Source organism: Hyperolius riggenbachi, chromosome 5, assembly GCF_040937935.1.
Source record: "Hyperolius riggenbachi isolate aHypRig1 chromosome 5, aHypRig1.pri, whole genome shotgun sequence".
Lineage (NCBI taxonomy): Eukaryota > Metazoa > Chordata > Amphibia > Anura > Hyperoliidae > Hyperolius > Hyperolius riggenbachi.
In genome coordinates, this window is record NC_090650.1 from 25,494,113 (window position 1) to 25,518,676 (window position 24,564).

General features: G+C 46.4%; 1 protein-coding gene and 1 long non-coding RNA gene across 2 annotated transcripts; both read left to right on the forward strand.

Annotated features, from left to right (window-relative positions):
* The first annotated feature begins 8,355 nt into the window (after positions 1-8,355).
* On the forward strand, positions 8,356-13,887 carry LOC137519565 (P-selectin glycoprotein ligand 1-like). The gene is made up of 2 exons (XM_068238538.1): positions 8,356-9,138; positions 13,710-13,887. The coding sequence occupies exons 1-2, from the start codon at positions 8,413-8,415 to the stop codon at positions 13,866-13,868; spliced, it is 885 nt and encodes a 294-aa protein (XP_068094639.1). The 5' UTR covers positions 8,356-8,412; the 3' UTR covers positions 13,869-13,887.
* A 6,299-nt stretch (positions 13,888-20,186) lies between these two features.
* LOC137519566 (uncharacterized) lies at positions 20,187-22,852 on the forward strand. The gene is made up of 2 exons (XR_011021013.1): positions 20,187-20,342; positions 22,447-22,852. It is a non-coding gene; the product is annotated as an uncharacterized lncRNA (long non-coding RNA).
* Positions 22,853-24,564: the final 1,712 nt, after the last annotated feature.

A 24,564-nucleotide genomic window follows, 5' to 3' on the forward strand; every position in this document is an offset into this window, starting at 1 on the left:
TTCTATATGTACAGTAAAAGTTAGTACTCTGTGCCTGTACTGATAAACTAGCTACAGTGTGTGCTGTTTCCTGATATCCCCTTTATGTACTGCATAAGCTGGTACTCTGTACCTGTATTGATAGTAAACTACTTGCAGTGTGTGCTGATATCTGCTGCTTCAGCTATTTAGAGAATAAGCTCTTACTCTATACCTGTACTGAAAGTAAACTAATTGCAGTGTGTGCAGATATCTTCTACCTCCAGTATGTACAGTATAAACGCTTACTCTGTGCCTGTACTGATAACAAACTAGCTGCAGTGTGTGCTAATCCCTGCGAAATCCACTATATACAGTACTGTATAAGCTATTACTCTGTGCTGTTACTGCTGTATTGATAGTAAACTCAGCTGAACTCTGCTACCTCCATTATGTACAATATAAGCTGTTATTCCGCAGATGAGTAATCTCCAGGAAGAGAATTCGGAGACCTGAGAATAAGGTAGCCAGTGCTTTATAAAATACGCCATGAAAATGACTTTATCTATACATTTATGAAACTTCATAAAAAAATACTTTATATATCTTCACTTAATCTTGACGCAAAAATATAGGATGATTGGAAAATGTCCTTATGGCTGTATGAAACATGGGTACTTACGTATTATTCCGTCTGAAGAGTCTGGCAGTTCCTTGTTTAAAGGGGCACTATGGCGAAAAATGTAAAATATGTGCAAACAAACAAATAAGAAGTACGTTTTTTCCAGAGTAAAATGAGCCATAAATTACTTTTCTCTTATGTTGCTGCCACTTACAGTAGGCAGTAGAAATCTGACAGAAGTGACAGGTTTTGGACTAGTCCATCTTTTCATAGGGGATTCTCAGCAAGGCTTTTATTCTTTATAAAGATATTCCCTAAAAAGGATTTAAACAATGATGCTGGCCAGGCTCCCTGCTTTCTGCACAGGTTTTTGGCAGCTGTACAGAGCAACTGCCATTCACTAAGTGCTTTTGAAAATAAATATATCCCTGAGAATCCCCTAAAAAGAGATGGACTAGTCCAAAACCTGTCACTTCTGTCAGATTTCTACTATCTACTGTAAGTGACAGCAACATGGGAGAAAAGTAATGTATGGCTCATTTTATTCTGGAAAAAATGTACTTCTCATTTGTATATGTTTGCACATATTTTAAATTTTACAATTTTTCTCTGTAGTGCCCCTTTAAGTTTGTTCCACTACCAAGCTTTAAAGGGGAACTGAAGAGAGAGGTATATGGAGGCTGTCATGTTTATTTCCTTTTAATCAATACCAGTTGCCTGGCAGCCCTGCTGGTCTATTTCTCTGCAGTAGTATCTGATTAAAACCAGAAACAAGCATGCAGCTAGTCTTGTCAGATCAGACTTATAAGTCTGAACCACTGAAACACCTGATCTGCTGCATGCTTGTTCAGGGGCTATGGCTAATAGTATTAGAGGCAGAGGATCAGCAGAGCTGCCAGGCAACTAGTATTGTCTAAAAGGAAATAAACATGACAGCCTCCATATACCTCTTTCTTCAGTTCCCCTTTAACCCTTTTTGAAAAGCTGGCTTTCCGTTACACCAGGTCCCGTGTCAGAGTAATGCTCCGTTGCCAAGTTAACCTGCTGGGCGGTCTGGACGAGCTCAGCTCGTCCAGTACCGCCGGAGCCTGCCGCTCAGGCCCTGCTGGGCCGATTTGGCTCAAATAAAAAGCAGCACACGCAGCCGGCACTTTGCCAGCCGCGTGTGCTGCCTGATCGCCGCCGCTCTGCGGTGATCCGCCGCGAGCAGCGGCGAAAGAGGGTCCCCCCAGCCGCCTGAGCCCAGCGCAGCCGGAACAAAAAGTTCCGGCCAGCGCTAAGGGCTGGATCGGAAGCGGCTGACGTCAGGACGTCGGCTGACGTCGATGACGTCACTCCGCTCGTCGCTATGGCGACGATGTAAGCAAAACAAGGAAGGCCGCTCATTGCGGCCTTCCTTGTTTATTCTGGGCGCCGGAGGCGATCGGAAGATCGCCTCCGGAGCGCCCTCTAGTGGGCTTTCATGCAGCCAACTTTCAGTTGGCTGCATGAAATAGTTTTTTTTTTATTAAAAAAAAACCCTCCCGCAGCCTGCCTGGCGATCTTAATAGAACGCCAGGCAGGTTAAAGGGTTTTGAAGGAGAAGTGTCCCCTGCACCTTGGCTGCACAAAGCATGGTTGCAGAAGTATCAGACAAACCCGACATTGATGATCAGCAGCACCTCTGGGAGGTCGTCTTCTGTCGCAAAGGTCTCATTACAGAAGATGAAGGAGCAGACAAGCTATACACCCTCCTGACCTCTCTCTGTGTGTTACTGGCCGGGGCTGGAGACTCTATTAAGATGAAGGAGCAGCCCAGATATATGCCAGGATTTCGCCATGGCAGTTCCGTTTTGAGCCCTCCCTCACGCTGTCACTGGGCAGCGTGCATTTGTCACGGAGATGAGACTAGTCCCGCCCTCCTCGCAGATGCGGTATGCAGCATAGATGGCCGCCTCCATTAAATTTCTCCCTCCCTCCCTCCTAATGTGCCCCCAGTATCCCCCCCTGCCTGCAGAGTAAAAAATGTGCAGCGGAACGGGCTGTAAACATTACCATTGCCTCTCCATGCATACCGGGATCTCATCTGGTCTTCTCAGCTTCCTGTGACATCACAACAGGAAGCAGGAAGCGAGAAGAGCCAGATGCCGGTACGCACGGAGAGGCAATGGTAAGATTTACAGCCCGCTCCGCTGCACATTTTTTACTCTGCAGGCGGGGGGGGGGGGGGGGGGGGACGGACACTGGGGGGCATATTAGGAGGGAGGGAGGGAGAAATTTAAAGGGGAACTGAAGAAAGAGGTATATGGAGGCTGTCATGTTTATTTCCTTTTAGACAATACTAGTTGCCTGGCAGCTCTGCTGATCCTCTGCCTCTAATACTATTAGCCATAGCCCCTGAACAAGCATGCAGCAGATCAGGTGTTTCAGTGGTTCAGACTTATAAGTCTGATCTGACAAGACTAGCTGCATGCTTGTTTCTGGTTTTAATCAGATACTACTGCAGAGAAATAGACCAGCAGGGCTGCCAGGCAACTGGTATTGATTAAAAGGAAATAAACATGACAGCCTCCATATACCTCTCTCTTCAGTTCCCCTTTAATGGAGTCGGCCATCCATGCCGCATACTGTATCCCCGGGCTGGTGCCTCGATCGTTTTTTTCTCCTTTCTGCCCACCCACGGCCACCCTCACCCTCCTCCCCACCCACTGGCACCCTCACGCGCCTCCCCTTTCGGGAGTAATTAATATTATTTATTAATTAAAAAATGTATTTAAAGAGAACCAGAGATGAAGCACCCTCTTGTATTTTACCTTATAAATCAGTGGGAACATGACAGTAAACACCTAATCTGCCCTTTGTTTCATTGTTCTCTGTGTAATCTTAATGTTAACACCTCTGATAAGAATCCCCGACTGAGAAGTCAGGCTGCTCCGTCTAGCTTTGCTACAGAAAGATTATAGCTAAGTCTGTCTTCTGTGGTGTTATTTCAAGCCCAAGCCTGCCCCCTTGTGGCTTTGCTATAATGACTCAGCAATAATCATTCCCAGCAAAGCCAGATTTAATTGCTCAGTCTGGGATTCTTGTGACTGCTGATAACAGACACTTTTAGCAGTGAGGGTGAAACAGAGAGCATGGTAAGTGTTTTCTCTAATGTTCTTACTGATATACATGGTGAAATACACAAGGGTGCTTCGTCTCTGGTTCCCTTTAAAAACTTTTTGGTGGGCGTGGCTAGGGGGTTGGGGGTGTGGCCTACGTGTCCTGCTTTCTAAAAGTCAAATGTTGGGAGGTATGCCTCTTCACCTCTCAAGGTGCAGGGGACACCTCTCCTTCAAAACATTTTAACTTGGCAACGGATTATTACACTGACACGGGACCTGGTGCAATGGAAAGCCAGGACTTTCAGCTTTTCAAAAAGGGTTAAATCTTGGGAGTGGAGCAAACAGAACTTAAACAAGGAACTTCCAAACACTTCAGACGGTATGACACATAAGTATCGAAACATGATAATTGGTTGGGTATTCTCAATACTAAAGTTGTAGGTTGGGAACATGATGGCCCAAATCAAATAAACTTTTTTGTACTGCATTTTCTCCCCGGAGATCATTTTTCATCTTATCTAGTTTCCAGCATTTGGCTATCCAGGACTTCTCACGAGTGTTACCTCTCCTTTAGAACTCTCTACCACAGCCTAGCTGTCATGCTTCAAGCCTGGAAAATTGCAAACGTACCATAAAGACACACCTTTTCAGACAAGCTTATAATTTGCTATAGCTAGAATTTAAAGCTCGCTGCCTCATCTGCTAACCCCTTTATCTACTCCCCAGTGTCTCTGCCGCACTACCCTACCCTAGATTGTAAGCTCGCAAGGGCAGGGACCTCCCCATTTTGTTTCCTGTTTCTCTGAAATGTATCAAATGAACATCTATCAGTATCGATTGTGATGTTATTCAAATTACACATCAATTGTATGTAACCAGGCCCGGATTTACCTTACAGGAGCCTATAGGCAGATGTCCTGGCACCTTAGACTTCACCCTCCATGGACCAACAAACACCCACTGAACCGCACTGAAAGTGTGCTGGCTGGCCCAGCTGTCAATTCTCCCTTACTTCCCCTGCCTGCCATAGATGCCCCTAAGTATTAGGTAGCTAAGCGTGCCCCCAAGTATTAAAGTGGCTACTAACGATCCAATTTCAAGCGAGAAATCGTTCAAGCGATCAGAAAATTGTGATCGGACAAAAAATCGTTCACTACACCATCAATGAACCAATCTTTGCTTCCTGTTTATCACAACCAACAGGAAAATCCAGATTTTAGTTTGATGAAAATCCAATCGGACGACATTTTCGTAATCGATTGTGCCCATCAACTGAGATTATTACAACCAATCCGAACAGAAATTCTGATCGCTCGAACGATTCTTCACTAGAAATTGGACAGTTAGTGGCCACCTTTAGCTAGAGGAACCTCAGTATTAAGGCCCTGTTCATACTGTCAGCGTTTGCAGAACACATAGAAAAGCAAAGAAAACGCAAGTTGAAAAACACATGCGTTTATATGCGTTTTTCTTGCGTTTTCTATTGCGTTTTTGCATGTTGAAAGGAAGTGCGTCACACAGGAAACAATGGGAACCGCAGAGGGAAACGTACACTAATACGCAATAGTACGCGTTTTTGATACGCATCCATAGACTTTCAATTGTGTCCGTTTCTGTGCGTGGCGCACAAAACTGCGTGCAGCAATGCGGATGAGAAACGTATGCCTCTCATACACATACATGTGAACGAGGCCATTAGAAAACATTAGTAGCCGTCTCTATACGCAAAGTCTGCCTGTACGCGCGTTCTGGAAAAACGGCTAGGAACGCACATAGTCTGAACAGGGCCTTAGTAGCTGGAGGTGACCCTGACTGAAAGTAGATCTCATTAGTGGAATGCAGAGAGCAGGGTCACTAACTTCATTTACACTCTCATCTGGACTCTGTACGGGGGAAGGAGGCACTCTGGGAGGAGAGTGAACCGCCTTTCCATCATCAGGCGCCTGCAGGTACGAGCCTACAGTGCCTTATGGCAAATCCGGCCGTGTATGTAACGGTGCTTGTGTCACTGATTGTACTGTGTGTTGATCTGCTCATCTATCTATGCTCCACATTGTTGTATGTTTTGCATGTTGTACAGCACTACAGAATATGTTGGTGCTGTATAAATAATAATAATTGAAAAAGTACTAAAAAGTATGTAAAAAGTGATATCAAACTTATTTTGAATATTTTCTTGTGTGGTGCGAGCTTTAAAAGTATTTTATTGGAAAGGTTCGAAAAATATCTCCTTAGTGAAGAATCAGGAGACATAGGCTATGGGCCAATGGGAGAAGTTTGTTTGTGCTAAAGCATACAGGTGAAACTCCAGCCTGTGGGCCAAATCTGGCCCTCAGTGCCATTAAATTTGGCCCTAAAGTGGTTTCCTAGATTTGCATTATGTTTGGAGCATTCTAGACCACCAGGGAGGCCATATGGCGAGGGGGGAAGCACTAGACACCAGGAACTGTATAGGGGAGGGCCACTAGACACTAGAAAAATGTATTTGGGAGTGAGGACAACTAGACACCAGGGAAATGTATAGGAGTTAGAGGGGGGCCATTAGACAACAGGGAATTTTGTAAGGGAGGAAGGTGGGCAGTAGACATTGAGATCGGACCGCGACTTGGTCACGGTGTTCTATTTCGGCCCACTTTGTATTTGAGTTTGACACCCTGTACTAAATGAATGAACGAGAGCAGCCGGAACACTTTTGGTGTGGTTTGGGTGGCCGAACCTATGTTCACATCGGCATTGGGTGCTTACAATCCCCTGAAACAGCGAATGCTCGCTTGCGGGTTCCTCAGTTAGCCAACGAACCGCAATGCAGGCAGTTTTCCTTTCAGGTGCACCCAATGAACTGCGCTGCAGTGAGTTGGACCATCACTATTTGCTAGGCCTAAGCTATGCAACATGGATTGGTGATGGATTGGGTAAGCAATCAATATCTTCCAGACACTGTTTGCCTGTTCCATACCACCCAACTTTTTGAGATAAGAAAGAGGGATACTTGAAGACACACCCCTGCCACACCTCTAACCCCATCCTACCACACCCCTCGCATTGCAAAAATTCAGAATCAAAAGATGTATTTTCATCATTCAAACCACACCGGTCCTCTCTATTATCAGTTGTTTTCTACTGATCTAAATTATGCCCACCGCTATGCCCGCTCCCCCAGCTGCTGGAGGCACCTACACTGGGGGCACCTACCTATCTAAACTATGCTGGGGCACCTACCTATCTAACCTATACTGGGAGCACCTACCTATCTAACCTATACTGGGGGAGCCTACCTATCTAACCTTTACTGGTGCATCTACCTATCTAACCTATACTGGGACACCTACCTATCTAACCTATACTGGGGGAACCTACCTATCTAACCTACACTGGGGAGCCTACCTATCTAACCTACACTGGGGGCACCTACCTATCTAACCTATACTGGGGGAACCTATCTATCTAACCTACACTGGGGGCACCTACCTATCTAACCTATACTGGGGGAACCTACCTATCTAACCTTTACTGGGGCACCTACCTATCTCACCTATACTAGGACACCTACCTATCTCACCTATACTAGGACACCTACCTATCTAACCTATACTGGGGCAACTAACTATCTAACCTATACTGGAGGCACCTATCTATCTAACCTATACTATGGGAACCTACCTAACTAACCTATACTGGAGGCACCTACCTACAGTGGCGTAGCAATAGGGGTTGCAGAGGTAGTGACCGCATCGGGGCCCTTGGGCCAGAGGGGCCCCATGAGGCCTACCCTCAACCACAGAATTAGCTCTTTATTGGTCCTATGCTGGTAATACACACTTCTATAGGTGCTTTTATTAGTAGAAATCTGTTCCCCATCCCCTCCTTGCACTTCTGACACTGTGGAAGGTTTTGGTGGGCCGTATCAATAGTTATGTATGTAGTGCTTGAGGGGCCCCAATGTAAACCTTGCACCGGGGCCCATATCTCCTTAGCTACGCCACTGCCTACCTATCTAACCTATACTGGGGCAGCTACCTATCTAACCTATAATGGGGGCTCCTACCTATCTAACCTATACTGGGCAGCAGCTACCTATCTAACCTATCCTGGGGGCCAATACCTCTCTAACCTATACCGATGGCAACTATATGGGCTACCCTATACTGGAGGCACCTACCTAACTAACCTATACTGCGGGCACCTATACCTAGCTCCACGGGCCACGATTTTTACACCCTCACCCTGGGTGCAATTTAGCCTAGAAACTGCCCTGGATTCTAGCACCGGAACAGCAAGGTGGAGGGGGAAGCATCTGGAATATCCTGAGGCTTTCCTCCTTTCCTCTAACTAGGCAAGTACCCATTCGAAGGGCCTTTTTCACTATTTCACTACAAATTTATTTTCAGGTTGACAACAAAGAATAAACTGATCTCAAAGGGCCGGGTGCACTACCCCTGAAAGTCTGACATCACCTAAGTAGTAAAGGAGCGTCCCCATCGATGAAAACAATTCCTGTCACTGACTGATGCACAGGACTAGGAGGACAGCTGTGCCTGGAAATATGGATTAAAAAAATAATTTTGGTGAGGACACAAATAGCACAACCAGGGAGTTTCTTTTTCAATTGTTTGCATTGTATTTTTTTTTGGATGATTTCACTGCAGAGCTGCACAAGCCTTTGTCGGTTTCAGGGATGATTCAGAGATAATGAGGGAGCTCTGGGTGTGGGTGGAGGGTGCAGCGTGATATAAATGAGATGAGGTGCTGATGGGACTCTACTCTGGTGTACGGGAGGCTACAGCGATGGGGAGACTGGGCGCAATCCTGCTGATGGGGGCTGCTGTCACTCTGCTGGTGGTGGCGAAGGCTCATCCAGGGGTGGTGAAAGAGGAACTATCGAAAACAGAGGTGAAGACAGTGACACCAGCTCATCCAGAGAAGAAGACAGTGACACCAGCTCAGCCAGAGAAGAAGATAGTCTCATTAGGTCATCCAGAGTTGAAAACAGTGACACCGGGTCATCCAGAGAAGAAGACAGTCTCATTGGGTCATCCAGAGTTGAAAACAGTGACACCAACGCATCCAGAGAAGAAGACGGTGACACCAGCTCATCCAGAGAAGAAGACGGTTACACCAGCTTATTTAGAGAAGACGGTGACACCAGCTCATCCAGAGAAGAAGACGGTTACACCAGCTTATTTAGAGAAGACGGTGACACCAGCTCAGCCACAGAAGAAGACACAGACATCAGCTCATCCAGATAAGAAGACGGTGACACCAGCTTATCCAGAGAAGAAGACAGTGAAACCAGCTCATCGAGAGAAGAAGATGGTGGTGTTACCCTCAGAGAAGAGCCCTGCAATACCAACACAGCCCGAAACGAGGACCTACGAAGAGCCCATGCTGGAGAATGGAATGAATCTGGCTTCGCAGCCCATGTGCTGTCAGAGCAGCAGGTGTAACGGGTGTCCATGCCGCAGTGCTAATTCTAAGGTACCTTTTTTGACAACATGAGAGCTTGCTCAGGCAGGCATTCAAGTTTTTCTCCTGACGTATTTTGGAAAGGTGTGGGATGTAGTGATTGAATTTAAAGTGAACCTGAAGTGAACTTATGAGGTAATAAATTGTAAGTGTGCTTGGAATGATAAATAGAACATTAGTCATATAGGAGGAAGTCTCATATTTTTACAGTATGTGCAGATTTCTAGCCTTATTTAATTGCGTCAGACTGTCACAGTTGCTGTTTAGAATCCACGCTCTACCTTTTAAGCTGAAAAAGATGCAGGATTAAGGACCCTTTGAATTTTCCTGCAGTAAAACCTCATTATTTAGAACTCTCACCTCACTGTTTCTCAGCTGTTTTAGCTTCTATTTACTTTTCAGGAAAGCGGACAGACACAAGCTGTCCACAAGCATTTTTGCATAGATAACGAGTTTTTTTTTTAACTCAACTTGGTAAAATACCACACAAAATGTAATGTGTGTAATAGCTCTGGTATCAAGGGGCATATGGCTTTTTAATTCTGATGTCTAAAGGTGTGCGTGAGAAAGAACAGGCTGGCTAATTCTGATATTTTTTGAGCACATGGCTACCTAATGCTAATATCTGGGGGCACTTGGCTACCTATTCTGTTATTTGACGAGCACATAGTGGTTACCTAATTCTAATATCTGGGCATATTTGGCTATCTAATCTTAATACCTGGAGTACAAATGGTAGCTTAATTCCAATATCTGAGGGGCACATAGCTGCTTAATTATGACAACTGGGGGCATATATGACAACTTTATTCTGGTATATGCGGGACACATGACTACCGTATTTTTCGGACTATAAGACACTCCTGACTATAAGACGCACCAAGTTTTGTTGTCTCCCTGTGTCCTCCTGTGTCCCCCATGTGTCCTCTATGCCCCTTTGTGTCCCCTTATCCTCTATTTGTCCCCGTGTCCTCCTTTGTATGGGCACAGTACAGTACAGGGAGTCCCTGACATTGCGGCGGGTTGGAGGATTGTATTGACAGGAATTCACAAGTCAGGAACTCCCTGCATTTGGACAATAAGACGCAGTGACCTTTTTCCCCACTTTTGGGGGGAGAAAAAGTAAGTCTTCTAGTCCAAAAAATACAGTACATATTCCTGACATATGGCTGCTTCATTCTAATATCTGAGGTAACATGACTACTTAATGATGGTATTTCAATGGCACATGGCGTGGCTTCCTATTTCTTTTAAATGTGGGTACATGGCTACTTTATTCTGGTATCTTGGGGCACATAGCTACTTTTTCTGATATCTGTCATGAAAAAACTTCCCAGTGCAAGTATTTATGGCTTAAATATGACATTTATAGGCATGTCTACCAGATTCAGGTATTCGGGGGCACATGGCTACCTAATGATGGTACAAATAACTATCTAATTCTGGTATCGGGGGGCATATGGAAGCTCAGTTCTGATATATGTAGCACATGGTTGCTTAATTCTGGTATCTGGGGGGCACACACTTGTCAAATTCCTGCAGTGCAGCCCACAGATTAGCACCAAACAGTCTACGTGTTGCAGTAAAATGTATTAGCCCTAAAGGTGGCCGCACACCATACAACTTTTTAAATGTCTTTTCAATTCAAGAATTTAAATACAGTTTTTTGACTGATTACATTTCAAAAATCTGACCAATGTACCACACACGTGTGGTCAGTTTTTCCCCAATTATGAAAAAAATGATTGAAAACTCAGAAAAAATTGCTTGGGTCGGTACATCAAGGGCTTAATTCACTAACCGGTGCTAAGTAAGTAAATAGGAGTAAAAAGCCACTTGGTGCCTGAAAAGTAGTTTTGCGGGCAGTAATAGCCACGCAAAGCTACATCGTGCATAGCGCAGTGCAGTGCGTGCGCAACCGGTAATAGTGTGCGCACTATTACCGGCTGCGCGCACACTGCACTGGGCTGTGCACGATGTGTGGGCGCAAACCACTTAACTCCATGGCTTGCGCCCACTAGGTCTTAAGCTAAGTACCCACGGGGGTACAATTGTAGCTGTCGCCGCACACGGGAGCGTGTGCGCGACAGTTCGGCGGCAGTTCGGCGACAGCTCGTCGCCAAATCTCTCTGCATCCACACGGCAGCAGAGGGATTAGCGATGCTGCGGAAGCTGTCGCCGAGTTTCCTCCCCCCCGCCGGAAGCTCCGTGTGGTGTGTGTGGGTAGCTGTCGCTAGCCCGCATACACATGCGGGGCTAGCGACAGTTCCGGCGAGGTTGCGGCGACGACTGTAGCCGGCGATTGAACATGTCAATCGCCTGGCGACAGCTCCGACGGGCGACGGTTCGGGGCGCGCGCATCATACACACGGGGGAACTGTCGCCGCAACACGCACGTGCCACGCGGTTGCGGCGACGGCCGTCCCCCGTGAGTATGGGCCTTTAAAGAGACTCTGAAGCGAGAATAAATCTCGCTTTAGAGCTCAAAGTTAGCAGGGGCATGTGTGCCCCTGCTAAACCGCCGCATACGCGCCACTAAACGGGGGTCCCTTCACCCCCAAACTCCCCCCCCCCCCCGCACCACTTGGTCGTACATTTGGTCGCTCCTGGAGGCAGGGCTAACCGCTGCAGCCCTGCCTCCAGTCGCATCTATCAGCGGCGCATCGCCGCCTCTCCCCCACCCCTCTCAGTGAAGGAAGACTGAGAGGGGCGAGGGAGAGGCGGAGATACGCGCTGACAGACGCACGTGGGGCAGGGCTGCGGCGGTTAGCCCTGCCCCAACCAGGAAGCGCTCCCCAGGTGTATCGAGGGGGATTTGGGGGTGAAGGGACCCCCGTTAAGCCGCGGGATAGCTAACGTTTCAATACTTTACATTGAAGCGCTAACGCTCCCAAAATGCTGCAGGTCCTGCGTTTGCGTTTCTGGGAAACGCAAACGCTCCTGTGGAAGTTGCCCCATCCATTAACATTAGCCCAGCGTTTTGGCAAACTGCTAGCGTATCGCAGTGCTGCCAAAACGCTGCCAAAAGCGCTCCTGTGGGTTCCAGACCAATTAGGCTTTCTTTAGGTGGGACATTATGCCAAGAATTATTTTATTCTAAATGTGTTTTAATGTGAAAATAGGAAAAATGTGGGAAAAAAATTAATTATTTTTCAGTTTTCGGCCATTATAGTTTTTAAATAATGCATGCTACTGTAATTAAAACCCATGAAATTTATTTGCCCTTTTGTCCCGGTTATAAAACCGTTTAAATGATGTCCCTATCACAATGTTTGGCGCCAATATTTTATTTGGAAATAAAGGTGCATTTTTTTCAGTTATGCGTCCATCCCTAATTACAAGCCCATAGTTTATAAATTAACAGTGTTATACCCTCTTGACATAAATATTTTAAAAGTTCAGTCCCTAAGGTAACTATTTATGTTTTTTTTTTTAATTGTAAATTTAATTTTTTTTAATTACAAAATGAGGTAATGAGTTAATTTTTTGTGTAACACTAATGTATTTCTATGTAAAAAATGCTTAGGGTGTAGTTTTACTATTTGGCCACAAGATGGCAACAGTAACTTTTTGTTTATTGCGACCTGCGAGCGTCCTTCCGCTCGCAGGAAGTACTAGGAGGCTGTGTTTGTTTTTTTTCACAATGATCGCGCTGCCTATCGGAGAGCAGCGGATCATTGCGGGGCTTAGGTCAACGAACGGGAATGGATTTTCCCGTTCATTGATCTCCGGGCGAGCGGGCGGCGGCGGCGTGTTTACTAGCGGCGGGCGGCGTGTTTACGAGAGAGAGCGCGGCGGGAGCGCGGAAAGTACGGATTTCTCCGTCCCTGGGGGTTAAAGGATGGAAAAAGGGACCGAGAAATTCGTACGGGTGGGGGTAAAGTGGTTAAGAGGAACTGTTGCGAAAATCTTAAAATTTAAAACACATACAAATAAGAAGTATGTTTCCTCCAGAGTAAAATGAGCTATAAATTACTTCTCTCCTATGTTGTTGTCACTTACAGTAAGTAGTAGAAATCTGACATTACCGACAGGTTTTGGGCTAGTCCATCTCTTCATGGGGGATTCTCAGCATGGCCTTTATTCTTTATAAAGACATTCCCTGAACAAGATTTATGCAAAGATGCTGGCCAACCTCCCTGCTTGCTGCACACTTTTTTGGCAGTTGGACGGAGCAACCACCATTCACCAAGTGCTTTTAGAAATAAAGAAAACACTGAGAACCCCCCCATGAGAAAATGGGCTAGTCCAAAATCTCACGGTAATGTCAGATTTCTTCTACTTAATGTAAGTGACAGTGACAGCAACATAGGAGAAAAGTAATTTATGGCTCATTTTACTCTAGAAGAAACGTACTTCTTATTTGTATGTGTTTTATTTTTTAAGATTTTCGCGACAGGTTAGTTTGACAACTGCAGCAATGCTAACCACTAGGCTTTCTCCTATATGTGTATTTCATATGTTGGATACACAGCAGTGGTGTATGTATATAAGGCTCAGTACAGTATTATATGAGTGTAGGATAATGATGATCTAATTATGATTGCTGTAATGACAACCTGTGTTACTCCTTCTCTTCTCAGTACGTTCAGGACTTGGAGGAAGAATTTAAGCGTCACACAGAGAATGAAGTTGGTGATGATCACAGTGAAAAGAGTGACAAGAGTCTAATGGAGAATGGAGAAAATGAGAAGACTATTATAATGGACTGTTTATTATGTAAAATCAGCCACTGTCAATAAAGTTCAGTGAGTGACATAAGCTCCAGGCCTCATGTGAGCTCATTCATTCACCATTCTGATTTACACGGATAATAAGCTGAAACAAGCACCACTCCCATCATGCTCATTCCCTCCTCATTAAACATACCGCCCAACTTTTTGAGATGAGAAAGAGGGACACTTAAGCCATGCCCCTGCCACAGCCCCGATCACGCCCCCGCACAACCCTAGTCATGATTTCCATGAAGATTTCATAAGAAAAATATGTTGTTTTATAACTCAAACCACACTGGTCCTTTCTACCCTGCTTCATTTTCCTTCATATTAACATTTGAAAATAAGTAATATATCAGTTTAAAAGATGGAGATAAAGTTTAGAGCCAATTAAACACATTTTTCATAGAAAGAGGGACAAAGTCCTGAAATAGGGACAAATGAGGAGGAAAGAGGGACAGGACTCCGAAAGAGGGACTGTCCCTTCAAAAGAGGGACAGTTGTGAGCTATGAATCATTAAAGGTTCTGCTTGTGCTGGTTGGAGGGTATGGGAGGATATTCTGCTGATTGGTGCTGCTGGTTGCGTCAGGGAACGCCCTCATCAACTACAAGCTTTGCCCCGCCTTTCAATGCTTTGACGTGACTTTGATGGAGGGAATTCATATACAGCACAGAATGGGAAAGCATTGGAGCACTGGCGTAACAGTAGGGCCTGCAGTCCCTGCTCCCACAGGGGGGCCCGCTTGGGCCGTTTTGTGGGGGCTGGAGGGGTCGCAGCATGAGGGGAAAGCCGTGGCCACAGTCGGCGGGGAGGGGGGACGTCCCCTCACCTCGGGGCTCTCCCCTCTGCGCTCCCCTCCAGCTTAAATGTATGTCCGGGCAGCAGACAGATACATACCTTCCGTGTGCTCCAGCCTGCGTTCCTCTCTCTAGTCTCTGACGCGACTTCCTGTTATACAGGAAGTCGCGTCAGAGGCTAGTGAGAGGAACGCAGGCTGGAGCGCACGGAAGGTATGTATGTGTCTGCTGCCCGCCGCTGCCCGGACATACATTTAAGCTGGAGGGGAGCGCAGAGGGGAAAGCCCCGAGGGGGGGGGGGAACGTCCCCCCTCCCCGCCGACTGTGGCCATGGCTTTCCCCTCATGCTGCGACCCCTCCAGCCCCCACAAAACGGCCCTGAGCAGGCCCCAGGGGGGGAGGGCCACTCAGAAATTCTGCAGGGGGGCCCGGTGGGCCCTAGTTACGCCCCTGATTTGAAGTATTGTTCCAGGGATCTGTGACTCCCTTCTTATTGCATTGCTTGTTGTTGCCACATTTATGTGATGAAAATGGCAGCCAGCTTCTTGCCAGTCTTTAAGGTTATTTTTAGCACATTAAACTGTTGAAATGAGCCCATCAGTTTGTTGTCTGTCAGTCGGTAGTTTCACTGTGTTTATAAAGGGGAAAAAATACATTCTGTCAAAAAATAAATTATATGTCACTTCTTTTTTTCCATCCTAGAGTTGTAGAAAGAAAATCTGTGCTGAAAAAAAAAACCTCTCTGGGGGATACTTACCTCTGGAGGGGGAAGCCTCTGGATCCTAACAAGGCTTCCCCCGTCCTCCGGTGGCCCGGCAAACCAGCGATGTGTCCCACGGAACAGCGGCAAGGTAAATATTTACCTACGGCGATCCTCCGCAGGCTCAGTAGCGGCTCTTTATTTGGGTTAAGGCGGAAATAGCTAGTCCTTTGTGTCTGCGCAATAGAGCGGATACAATCGGGTTTAGCTATTTCCGCCTTTCCTGAAGAGCCACTAGTGCGCCTGCGCAGGATCGCGGTAGGAAAGTATTACTCGCGCAAGTGCACCGTTGTCAGCCTTTGTTGAGGGACTTTCGGGGGAGCCAGCGCTGGATTCCCCCAACCTACGGAGGAGGGGGAAGCCTCATTGGGACCCTGAGGCTTCCCCCTCCCGAGGTCAGTACCCCCCAGAGGTTTTTTTTTTCAGTACAGAGACTCTTTAACCTCTTGCCGACCGCTCCACGCCAATTGGCGTGAACGCGGCGGCAGCCCCAGGACCGCTCCACGCCAATTGGCGTGAACAACCTTCTATAGGGCTAGCAGGAGAGCGTTCGCAGGCTCTGCTCGCATCTCCTGCTTGGAAGGCGGAGCCTTCAGTCTCCCAGCAGCGATTGCCGCTCGGAGACCGTTAGACAGCAAAACCGCCGTCTAATACGGTAGTGCAGCGCTGCGAACTAAGGCAGCGCTGTACTGGGGACAGCCGTGTGACACGGCTGTCCCCCTGGGGGACACAGAAGCGATAGGTGGCGATAGGCACCGATCGCTGTGATTGGCTGACTGGGGGAGGGAGGGAAAATATTTAAAGAAATACTGTTTTTTTATAAAAAAAATAAAATAAAAATGTTTGTATAAAAAAAAAATCAACATGGGGGAGCAATCAGACCCCAGCAACAGAGAGCTCTGTTGGTGGGGAGAAAAGGGGGGGGGGATCACTTGTGTGCTGAGTTGTACGACCTTACAGCGAGCCCTTAACGCTGCAGTGACCTATTTAATTAAAAATGGCCTGGTCACTAGGGGGGCTTAACACTGTGGTCTAGTGATGGGAATTCCGGCTCTTCTCAGAGAATCGGCTCTTCTGAATCGGCTCCCATTAAAGAGCCGGCTCTTACGGCTCTCAATCGGTTCTTTATTAAATATCACTAAACGCCACTCAGAATTGGAGTAAAAGCCCCACCCCCGTCTCCATGACAACTCCAGACTGCTTCGCTGACTGGGGCAATCCCTCCTGCTACTGCTCTGCTCCGCCCCATACACTCCTACAAGCTGCAAGAGGAGGACTACATCTCCCAGCATGCCTCGGCGCCCTTTATTACAGAGCAAAGCAGAACTCTGTGGGGCGGCTGAGGCATCGGCTCTTTTAAAACTGAGAGCCGGCTCTTGTCGTTCATAGCAAAGAGCCGGCTCTTAGAACCGGCTCGTTCGCGAACGACCCATCACTACTGTGGTCCTCAAGTGGTTAACCGCTTGACATTCCTGGGTTTTTACCTCTTTTGGCTTTTTCCTGACAATTTTGGCATTTCAGCTGTGTCGCTATTGATAAAGCAATAACTTTTTTTTTATTACTAATGCCATTAAAGTGACACTGAAGCGAAAAAAAAGAATGATATCATGAATTGTATGTGTAGTACGGATAATTAATAGAACATTAGTAGCAAAGAAAATAGTATCATAGTTTTATTTTCAATTATATAGTTTTTTTTTATAACATTGCATCATTCTCTAATATTTGCAGTTTACACACTACTCAGCATTCTAAATGATTTCACAGAGCAGGCTGACAACCTTTTGAACTTTCTTCTGAAGAAAAAAAAATAAACTAACAGGTACTTGAGATAATAAGCTTCAGAAGACAGAGCTCTCTGCAACTTTGAAAGTCCTGGAGCTCAGATAAACTCTTTTGCATAGATAACAACTGAGTTTCTTAACTCTTCCTGTACTGGAAACAATATTAGACTCCTATCTCTGCTACTAATGTTGTATTTCTTAGCCATACTACACATCACATACAATTCATTATATCATAAGTTTATTTTCACTTCAGATTCCCATTCCCTTTACGGTGATCCATATATATTGTTTCTTTTGGAACAACCTGCAATAGGTTTTCTGTGAGTAAAAAATTTTTTCCCAAGAATTGTTTTTTTATAGGTATTTTACAGGGGTTGTACAGAAAATACACATTTTTAATTTTTCACTCTTCCTAATTTTCACGTGACAGGTACCAAAGTGATAAAACACCTCAATGTATTATGCATCTTGTCCCAGTTAAAATGATGCCACATAGGCCATATTTCATCACTAGTTGGGCATGTAGCGAGCCATTATCACCAGCCTGTGCATCTGTAGTGACTGGATGCGTTCACTAGGGGGTGCAGTGTGGGGATCCCAGTGCTGTACAGAAACATTGCTAGGCAACAGCACAGTGATGCATCTATACTGCGTTGGGTCCCCAAACTGTGGCCCTAGCGATCGCAGGGATAAAAATGTTAGACTCGTATCCTTTAACACCCAAAAGCAAACAGAGTATTAAAACTAAGGCAAATAAAGCTATCTTGAATATATTGACTTAAAGAGACACTGAAGCGAAAAAAAAATACGATATAGTGAATTGGTTGTGTACTATGAATAATTACTAGAAGATTAGCAGCAAAGAAAATATTCTCATACTTTTATTTTCAGGTATATAGTGTTTTTTCTAACATTGCATCATTCTATAATATGTGCACATTACACAACACTCAGCATTCAAAATGAGTCTTTCAGAGCAGTCTGTGAACTAATGACCTCTCCTCTAGCAGAGGAAAAGTAAATAGTTCACTTACAGTTGAGATAATAAAAGTCAGATAACAGCCCTCTCCACGACTAACTTAGTCGGAGAGCTTAATGGCTTGTTTGCATAGAGATAACAACTGGAGTTTCTCAACTCTTCCTGTACTGGAAACAATTAGACTGATGTATCTGATCTTAATGTTTTATTTCTTAGCTGTGCTACACATACAAATCATAATATCATCATTTTTTTTTCGCTTCAGTGTCTCTTTAAAGTACCTGAGATGGTACACTGTGGCATATTTATACTTACCTGGGGCTTTCTTCAGCCCCATGAGGACCGTGGCCTTCTTCGCCATCCTGTTTCCCCCTCCATTCTGCTGCTATGAATTCAGGTAATCCGGTCAGTTGCAGACAGTCAGGGGCTTTTGCGCATCTCGGCAGCACACACCCCCAGGCTCACTCCTATCCCTAGGAGCATGATTAGGGGGTGCTGGGGGCGTGGTCAGGGGTGTGGCCGGAGCATGGCTTAAAGAGAAACTCTGACCAAGAATTGAACTTTATCCCAATCAGTAGCTGATTTACATGAGAAATATATTCCTTTTCACAAACAGACCATCAGGGGGCGCTGTATGACTGATATGGTGGTGAAACCCCTCCCACAAGAAACTCTGAGGACCGAGGTACTTCTGGCAGTTTCCTGTCTGTGAACCTTGTTGCATTGTGGGAAATAGCTGTTTACAGCTGTTTCCAACTGCCAAAACAGCAAGCAGCAGCCACATCACTTGCCAGCAGTAAAAATGTCACCATGTGATAAATGGCAGAATATAAATCAGGGATTTAAAATCTTTTGCAATGGGCAAACACTGACTAAATCATTTATACATAATTATTGTAAAAATGAAGCACTTTTATATTACATTATTTTCACTGGAGTTCCTCTTTAAGTGTCCCTCTTTCTTATTTCTCAAAGTTGGGATGTATGCTGGAGGAAGCCCCAGGTAAAAATACATATTCCTATAACATTGATCTCAGGTTCTCTTTAAGGTCACAAAAACAACTTCTTTTGACTGATTTCTTTTAAATATTTTATTGTTGAAGTGAAAAGTAGATAAATATGCACAGAGAGATAATTGATTGAGATGTTTTGTGAAACGATCATGATGTGCCTGTGACCAGTGACATCTCTCATCTGTGAATAAATTGGGCTGTAACAGGAAGTCAGACATTCCATACTGAGTGGCATGCGGGTGCGGTTGGCAGGTAATGTGCTCTGCCACGTGCCATGTCTGTGGAACATGAGAATGCCTTGCAGTACACCTGTCATAAAAGAAATATGGCAACTGCCGTTGTTGACGTACTTCTGCTGCAACACATGATAAAGCAGTCCTCTACCTACACTGATCGATTATCGATCTGCTCTCACAATCACAGTTCTCTAGTTGTCAATTCCAATGACGCCTTCTAAGAGGAGGCACTGTGTGTGCAGACAATAGGCAGGTCCTGCATCTGCTGGAGGCTGGGAAGGGGGCGGGGTTTTTAGGCTAGTGCACAATGTCAGCCACAGTGCTGGTCCCGGGGTGGAGATGCTGAGCTACCCAATGCCATCCGGATACTCAACTCCCATCGTGCTTTGCAATTTAACTTCAGCAAGTGTGACACCATTGTAGTACATTCAGAAGTGGTTATTTACTGGTGTTATAAATCTGGAGGTAATATTTGAGACTTCAAGTGGGTGGGGGTGGGGATCTTGATATAATTATTATTTACAATTTTTGCTTCCGCCTGGACTTACGCTTTCAGGTATTCCCAAGCTGAGCCAAGTCTTATCTTACTGCATGAGTTTGTTTAGCGTGTGGCAAAATAAATGACTTTATTAGTGTAATTACTGGCTGGCGCTTCTGTTTGTGACTGAGCTGACCTACATAGGATGATGGATGGCTCTGCTGTATGTTCCAGAGGTTGGCCTCAGCCATTCCTGGAGTATAAAGTCCACAGTCTGATCAGCCACACTTCTGTCACACTCAACAATGGACTGGCTGCAGCTCCTCCTGATAGCGGGGTTAACCGTAGCCTCCATCACAGCGCAGGATCCAGCGGATAAGGATGACGGCACAATGTGTTGTGTTAGCAAGACCTGTACTGGCTGCGTCTGTCGCCCCTCATTTCTCCGGGTAAGAAGCTTACAATTATTTAAATACACATTATGGATAGCAGCAAAGCAATCCTGAACTCTACGCATTGTTCAACTCCGAAAGGCAAGATCAGGAGGAGGGTAGACTTAAGCTTGGTACAAACGTAAAGCGAATACCACCCGTTAGGGATTGCGACTACTCAATCCCTTGGGCAACAGTTCTGGCAAAGTTCTGTACAGACTTGTCCCTAGCCTGCAAGCTAGCAGTGCATTCTGTTGCTGTTTTAAATCTTGTAGAGCAGCTAAGTAGGAAACTAGCTTCCTGATGATTTGGAACTCTTACAAGGAAATTGACTACTCCAAAACCTGTCAGATTTGTACTTCCTACTGTAAGCAACATAGGAGAAAAGTAATTTATAGTGCATTTTAATCTGGGACAAATGTACCATGTTGTTTGGCACATAAGACGCACTTTTTCTCACCAAAAAATGGGGAGAAAAAGTCCCTGCATCTTATATGCCGAATACAGGGAGTACCCGACCCTCGAATGCCTGCCGATACGAGACGCCGACCCGCCACGATGTTAAATAGTATTCCTCCTCCGAATTGTAGCAACTCGGAGGGAGATGTAATTCAGGGTCTGGCAACCGCTGGAACGCCGAATTACAGTTACGCGGATCGCCGAACTTCGGGTGATGAAATGAACTGATCTGAAGTTAAAGGGACCTTGAGCAGTAGAAATAAATGAAATTGGTACTTACCTGGGGCTTCCTCCAGCCCACCGTAGTCCTTGAGGTCCCCTGGCGTCCTCCTGGCTCCTCTCCCAGTCCTCCTGCAGACTTCACTACCGGCGACACCCGGGCCAAGTGTCGGCCCGACACTTCCTTAACCACTTGCCGACCGCGCACTCATACCGCGCGTCGGCAAAGTGGCAGCAGCAGGACCAGCGACGCAGTTCTGTGTCGCCGGCTGCAGGCTAATTAATCAGGAAGCAGCCGCTCGCGCGAGCGGCTGCTTCCTGTCAATCCACGGCGGGGGGCTCCGTGAATAGCCTGCGGGCCGCCGATCGCGCCTCGCAGGCTAAATGTAAACACAAGCGGAAATAATCCGCTTTGTTTACATTCGTACAACGCTGCTAACAGTAGCAGCGTTGTACTGGATCAGCGATCCCCGGCCAATCAGCGGCCGGAGATCGCTGTCACATGACAGGCAGGAGCCTGTTAGAGGCTGCACAGGACAGATCCGTTCCTGTGCAGCCTCGGATCTCTGGGTAAGGGAGGGAGGAGAGGGAGGGGGGGAATTTCGCCGTGGAGGGGGGCTTTGAGGTGCCCCCCCCCGCAACACCCAGGCAGGCAGGAGCGATCAGACCCCCCCAGCACATCATCCCCCTAGTGGGGAAAAAAGGGGGGCGATCTGGTTGCTCTGCCTGCACCCTGATCTGTGCTGGGGGCTGCACAGCCCACCCTGCACAGATAAGCTAAAACAGCGCTGGTCCTTAAGGGGGGGTAAAGGGTGGGTCCTCAAGTGGTTAACGGTGCCGCTGCACATCATCACGGCGGCCGGCATGACAGTCCTGCGCATGCGTGGTTTTCTAGGGCAGCGTCACCATTTAAGAAGTCTAGGAATGCTAGGGAACAATGAGCACATGGTCATGAAATTCGCTGTGCTACGAGAAAATAGAAAAGTAAAACCATATTAAAAAAACATATAAAAACCAAACCAAGATCAAACAAATTGCCATATATGTGATTGTACAGTGACTGTACAGTATCACTCTCCTCTACCTTCACTACTCTTCCCAGACCTCCTGGTGGTTGTTTAGAGAAGTAGTTATAGTTTGCCCTGTAAATGTATAATTTCCCCTTTGTGGGCCAATATTCCAAACCCTCCATTTACTTATAGTGTTTTCAGTTCGCCCAACTGAGTTAGCATACATAATTTCATATTCACAGTTCATATTCACTTCTCAATAACTTTAGGTAAAGTGGGGCAGGCAGGGTCGTTCCAACGCCTTGATTCTGCAGAAAATTTCATAAATACAAAGCAGCCTCATCTGTCCATTACTACTGAGTGTGCTAAAGAAAATATACTTCAACGTTAGCAACAATAAATATTAATTCTTTCCACTGTTTTCTTTCATTCAGCAACAACGGTCTGTCAGTGGAGACGCAGAACCTCAAACTACAGCCGGTGATGATGATATAAGCGTGAATGGTTTCCTCAATATAGACTGCTCCATGTGTAAAATAAGAGAATGCTGAACCAGCAGGACCCACCTCAGAAAAACACTATGACCGATCAGAATCCCAGACCCACCTCATAAGAACGCTGTGACCAGACGGAACCCCGTACCCACCTCAGAAGAATGCTGTGACTGGAAAGAACCCCGGGAAAATTTGTTTTCTTTGTCACTTTAAGTTATTTGCAGAGAAGCTCTCCAAATTTAATGGTGATTGCGGGTTTACTCTAGAGTTTGAATAAAATCAAGAACATTTATTTTTTAATATCCTTATAACCTTGCAGTTAGTGATTAAAAAACACTTTACCAAACCAAGTCTGAGAGAATTTATATTATGCAGATGTGTTATTGTGCCCCCTACCTATTATGTCTGTATTACAGAACAGGCTGCACCCCTCTCACTCTTCCCTTCATAGGACAAAGTAGTATGTTTCTCATCCCTTTGCATTGGACACGATAAGTTGCACTATCTCCCCCATACCTGTTGGTAATACAGAATGAACTGCTTGTCCCCAACTACCCCACTCTATAGAGCAGAACAGGCAGCTAACACTTTAGGTACCATCTTATCCCTGAGTTAAAGTTATACTTTTTTCTGCACCTAGGCCAAATGTGTTGTGACTCCCCTTCCTTGTGCAGCAGCGACCCTCCCACCATGTGCAGCTCCCTCTCCCATGTGTATCATCCATGTACAGCAGCCCCTCCCATTCCATGTGTAGCCCCCTCTTCCATGTGTATCATCCATGTACAGCAGCCCCCTCCCATTCCATGTGCAGCCCCCTCTCCCATGTGTATCATCCATGTGCAGCAGTGTCCCTCCCATTCCATGTGCAGCCCCCTCTCCCATGTGTATCATCTATGTACAGCAGCCCCCTCCCATTCCATGTGCAGCCCCCTATTCCATGTTTATCATCCATGTACTGCCCCCTCTTCTATGTATATCATCCATGTACAGCAGCCCCTCCCATTCCATGTGCAGCCCTCCTCTTCCCTGTGTATCATCCATGTACAGCAGCCCCTCCTATTCCATGTGCAGCCCCCTCTTCCATGTGTATCATCCATGTACAGCAGCCCCTCCTATTCCATGTGCAGCCCCCTCTTCCATGTGTATCATCCATGTACAGCAGCCCCTCCCATTCCATCTGCCACCCCCCTCTTCCATGTGTATCCATTTACAGCATTCCCCTTTCTTGGACAGCTCGCATGGACATTAGCTTTCAGTGGCGTAACAATAGGAGATGCGACCCCTGCCCCCGCAGGGGGTCCGGGGCCCTTCTAGGGCCCGCTCAGGGCCCTGTTTACACAGGAAGTAACATGAAGCACTTACTGATCGGAGACCTCCTGTGCGATGGAGGTATGTGTACAGCCTGCCGCTGCCTCTAATGATTGTAGGAGGGGGAGTGCTGAGAGGAGTGCCCGAGGAGATGAGGGAGGGGGGGGGGAATGTCCCCCCTCCCCGCTGATCTGTGCCACGCTCTCTTCTTATGTTGCGACCTCTCCTACCCCCCAAAAAGGCACTGGGTGGGGGGGGATTTTTTTTTTTGCAGGGGGGCCCAGGGATTTCTAGTTACGCCCCAGTTAGCTTCCCTTCTTCCCTTCTTCTAGACTGTTAGTCAACGGTAAGCGTGCAGGTACAGTTGACTATCGAAACTAGCTGGCAGCGGGAGAACGGAGGATTGTGCAGGACCGCGGGACAGGACAGCTGCTGGGGGCTTGGGGAAGCCCCAGTTAAGTGAAACTGTTTTTCAGGAATTTACAGTTTCGCTTTAACTGGGGTGAAGAGTAGAGATGTAGCGAACTGTTCACCGGCGAACGGTTCCAGGCGGACTTTGGGGGTTTGTGTTCGCCTGCACCAGGCGAACTTTTGCGGAAGTTCGATTCGCCCCATAATGCTCTATTGAGCAAAACTTTGACCCTCTACATCACAGTCAGCAGTCACATTATTGCCAAACACACTGCTCTCACTGCTGGAGGCGCTCCCTCCTTCCTCCTCCAAGCAAGCTCCTTATGCCATTTCACTCAC

What these genes read in the sequence shown, in the direction of transcription:
- LOC137519565 (XM_068238538.1), top strand. Translation starts at nt 8,413, where the DNA reads ATGGGACTCTACTCTGGTGTACGGGAGGCTACAGCGATGGGGAGACTG. An exon ending in GCCGCAGTGCTAATTCTAAG is followed by an intron (nt 9,139 to 13,709) that starts GTACCTTTTTTG and finishes TTCTCTTCTCAG; the next exon opens with TACGTTCAGGACTTGGAGGA.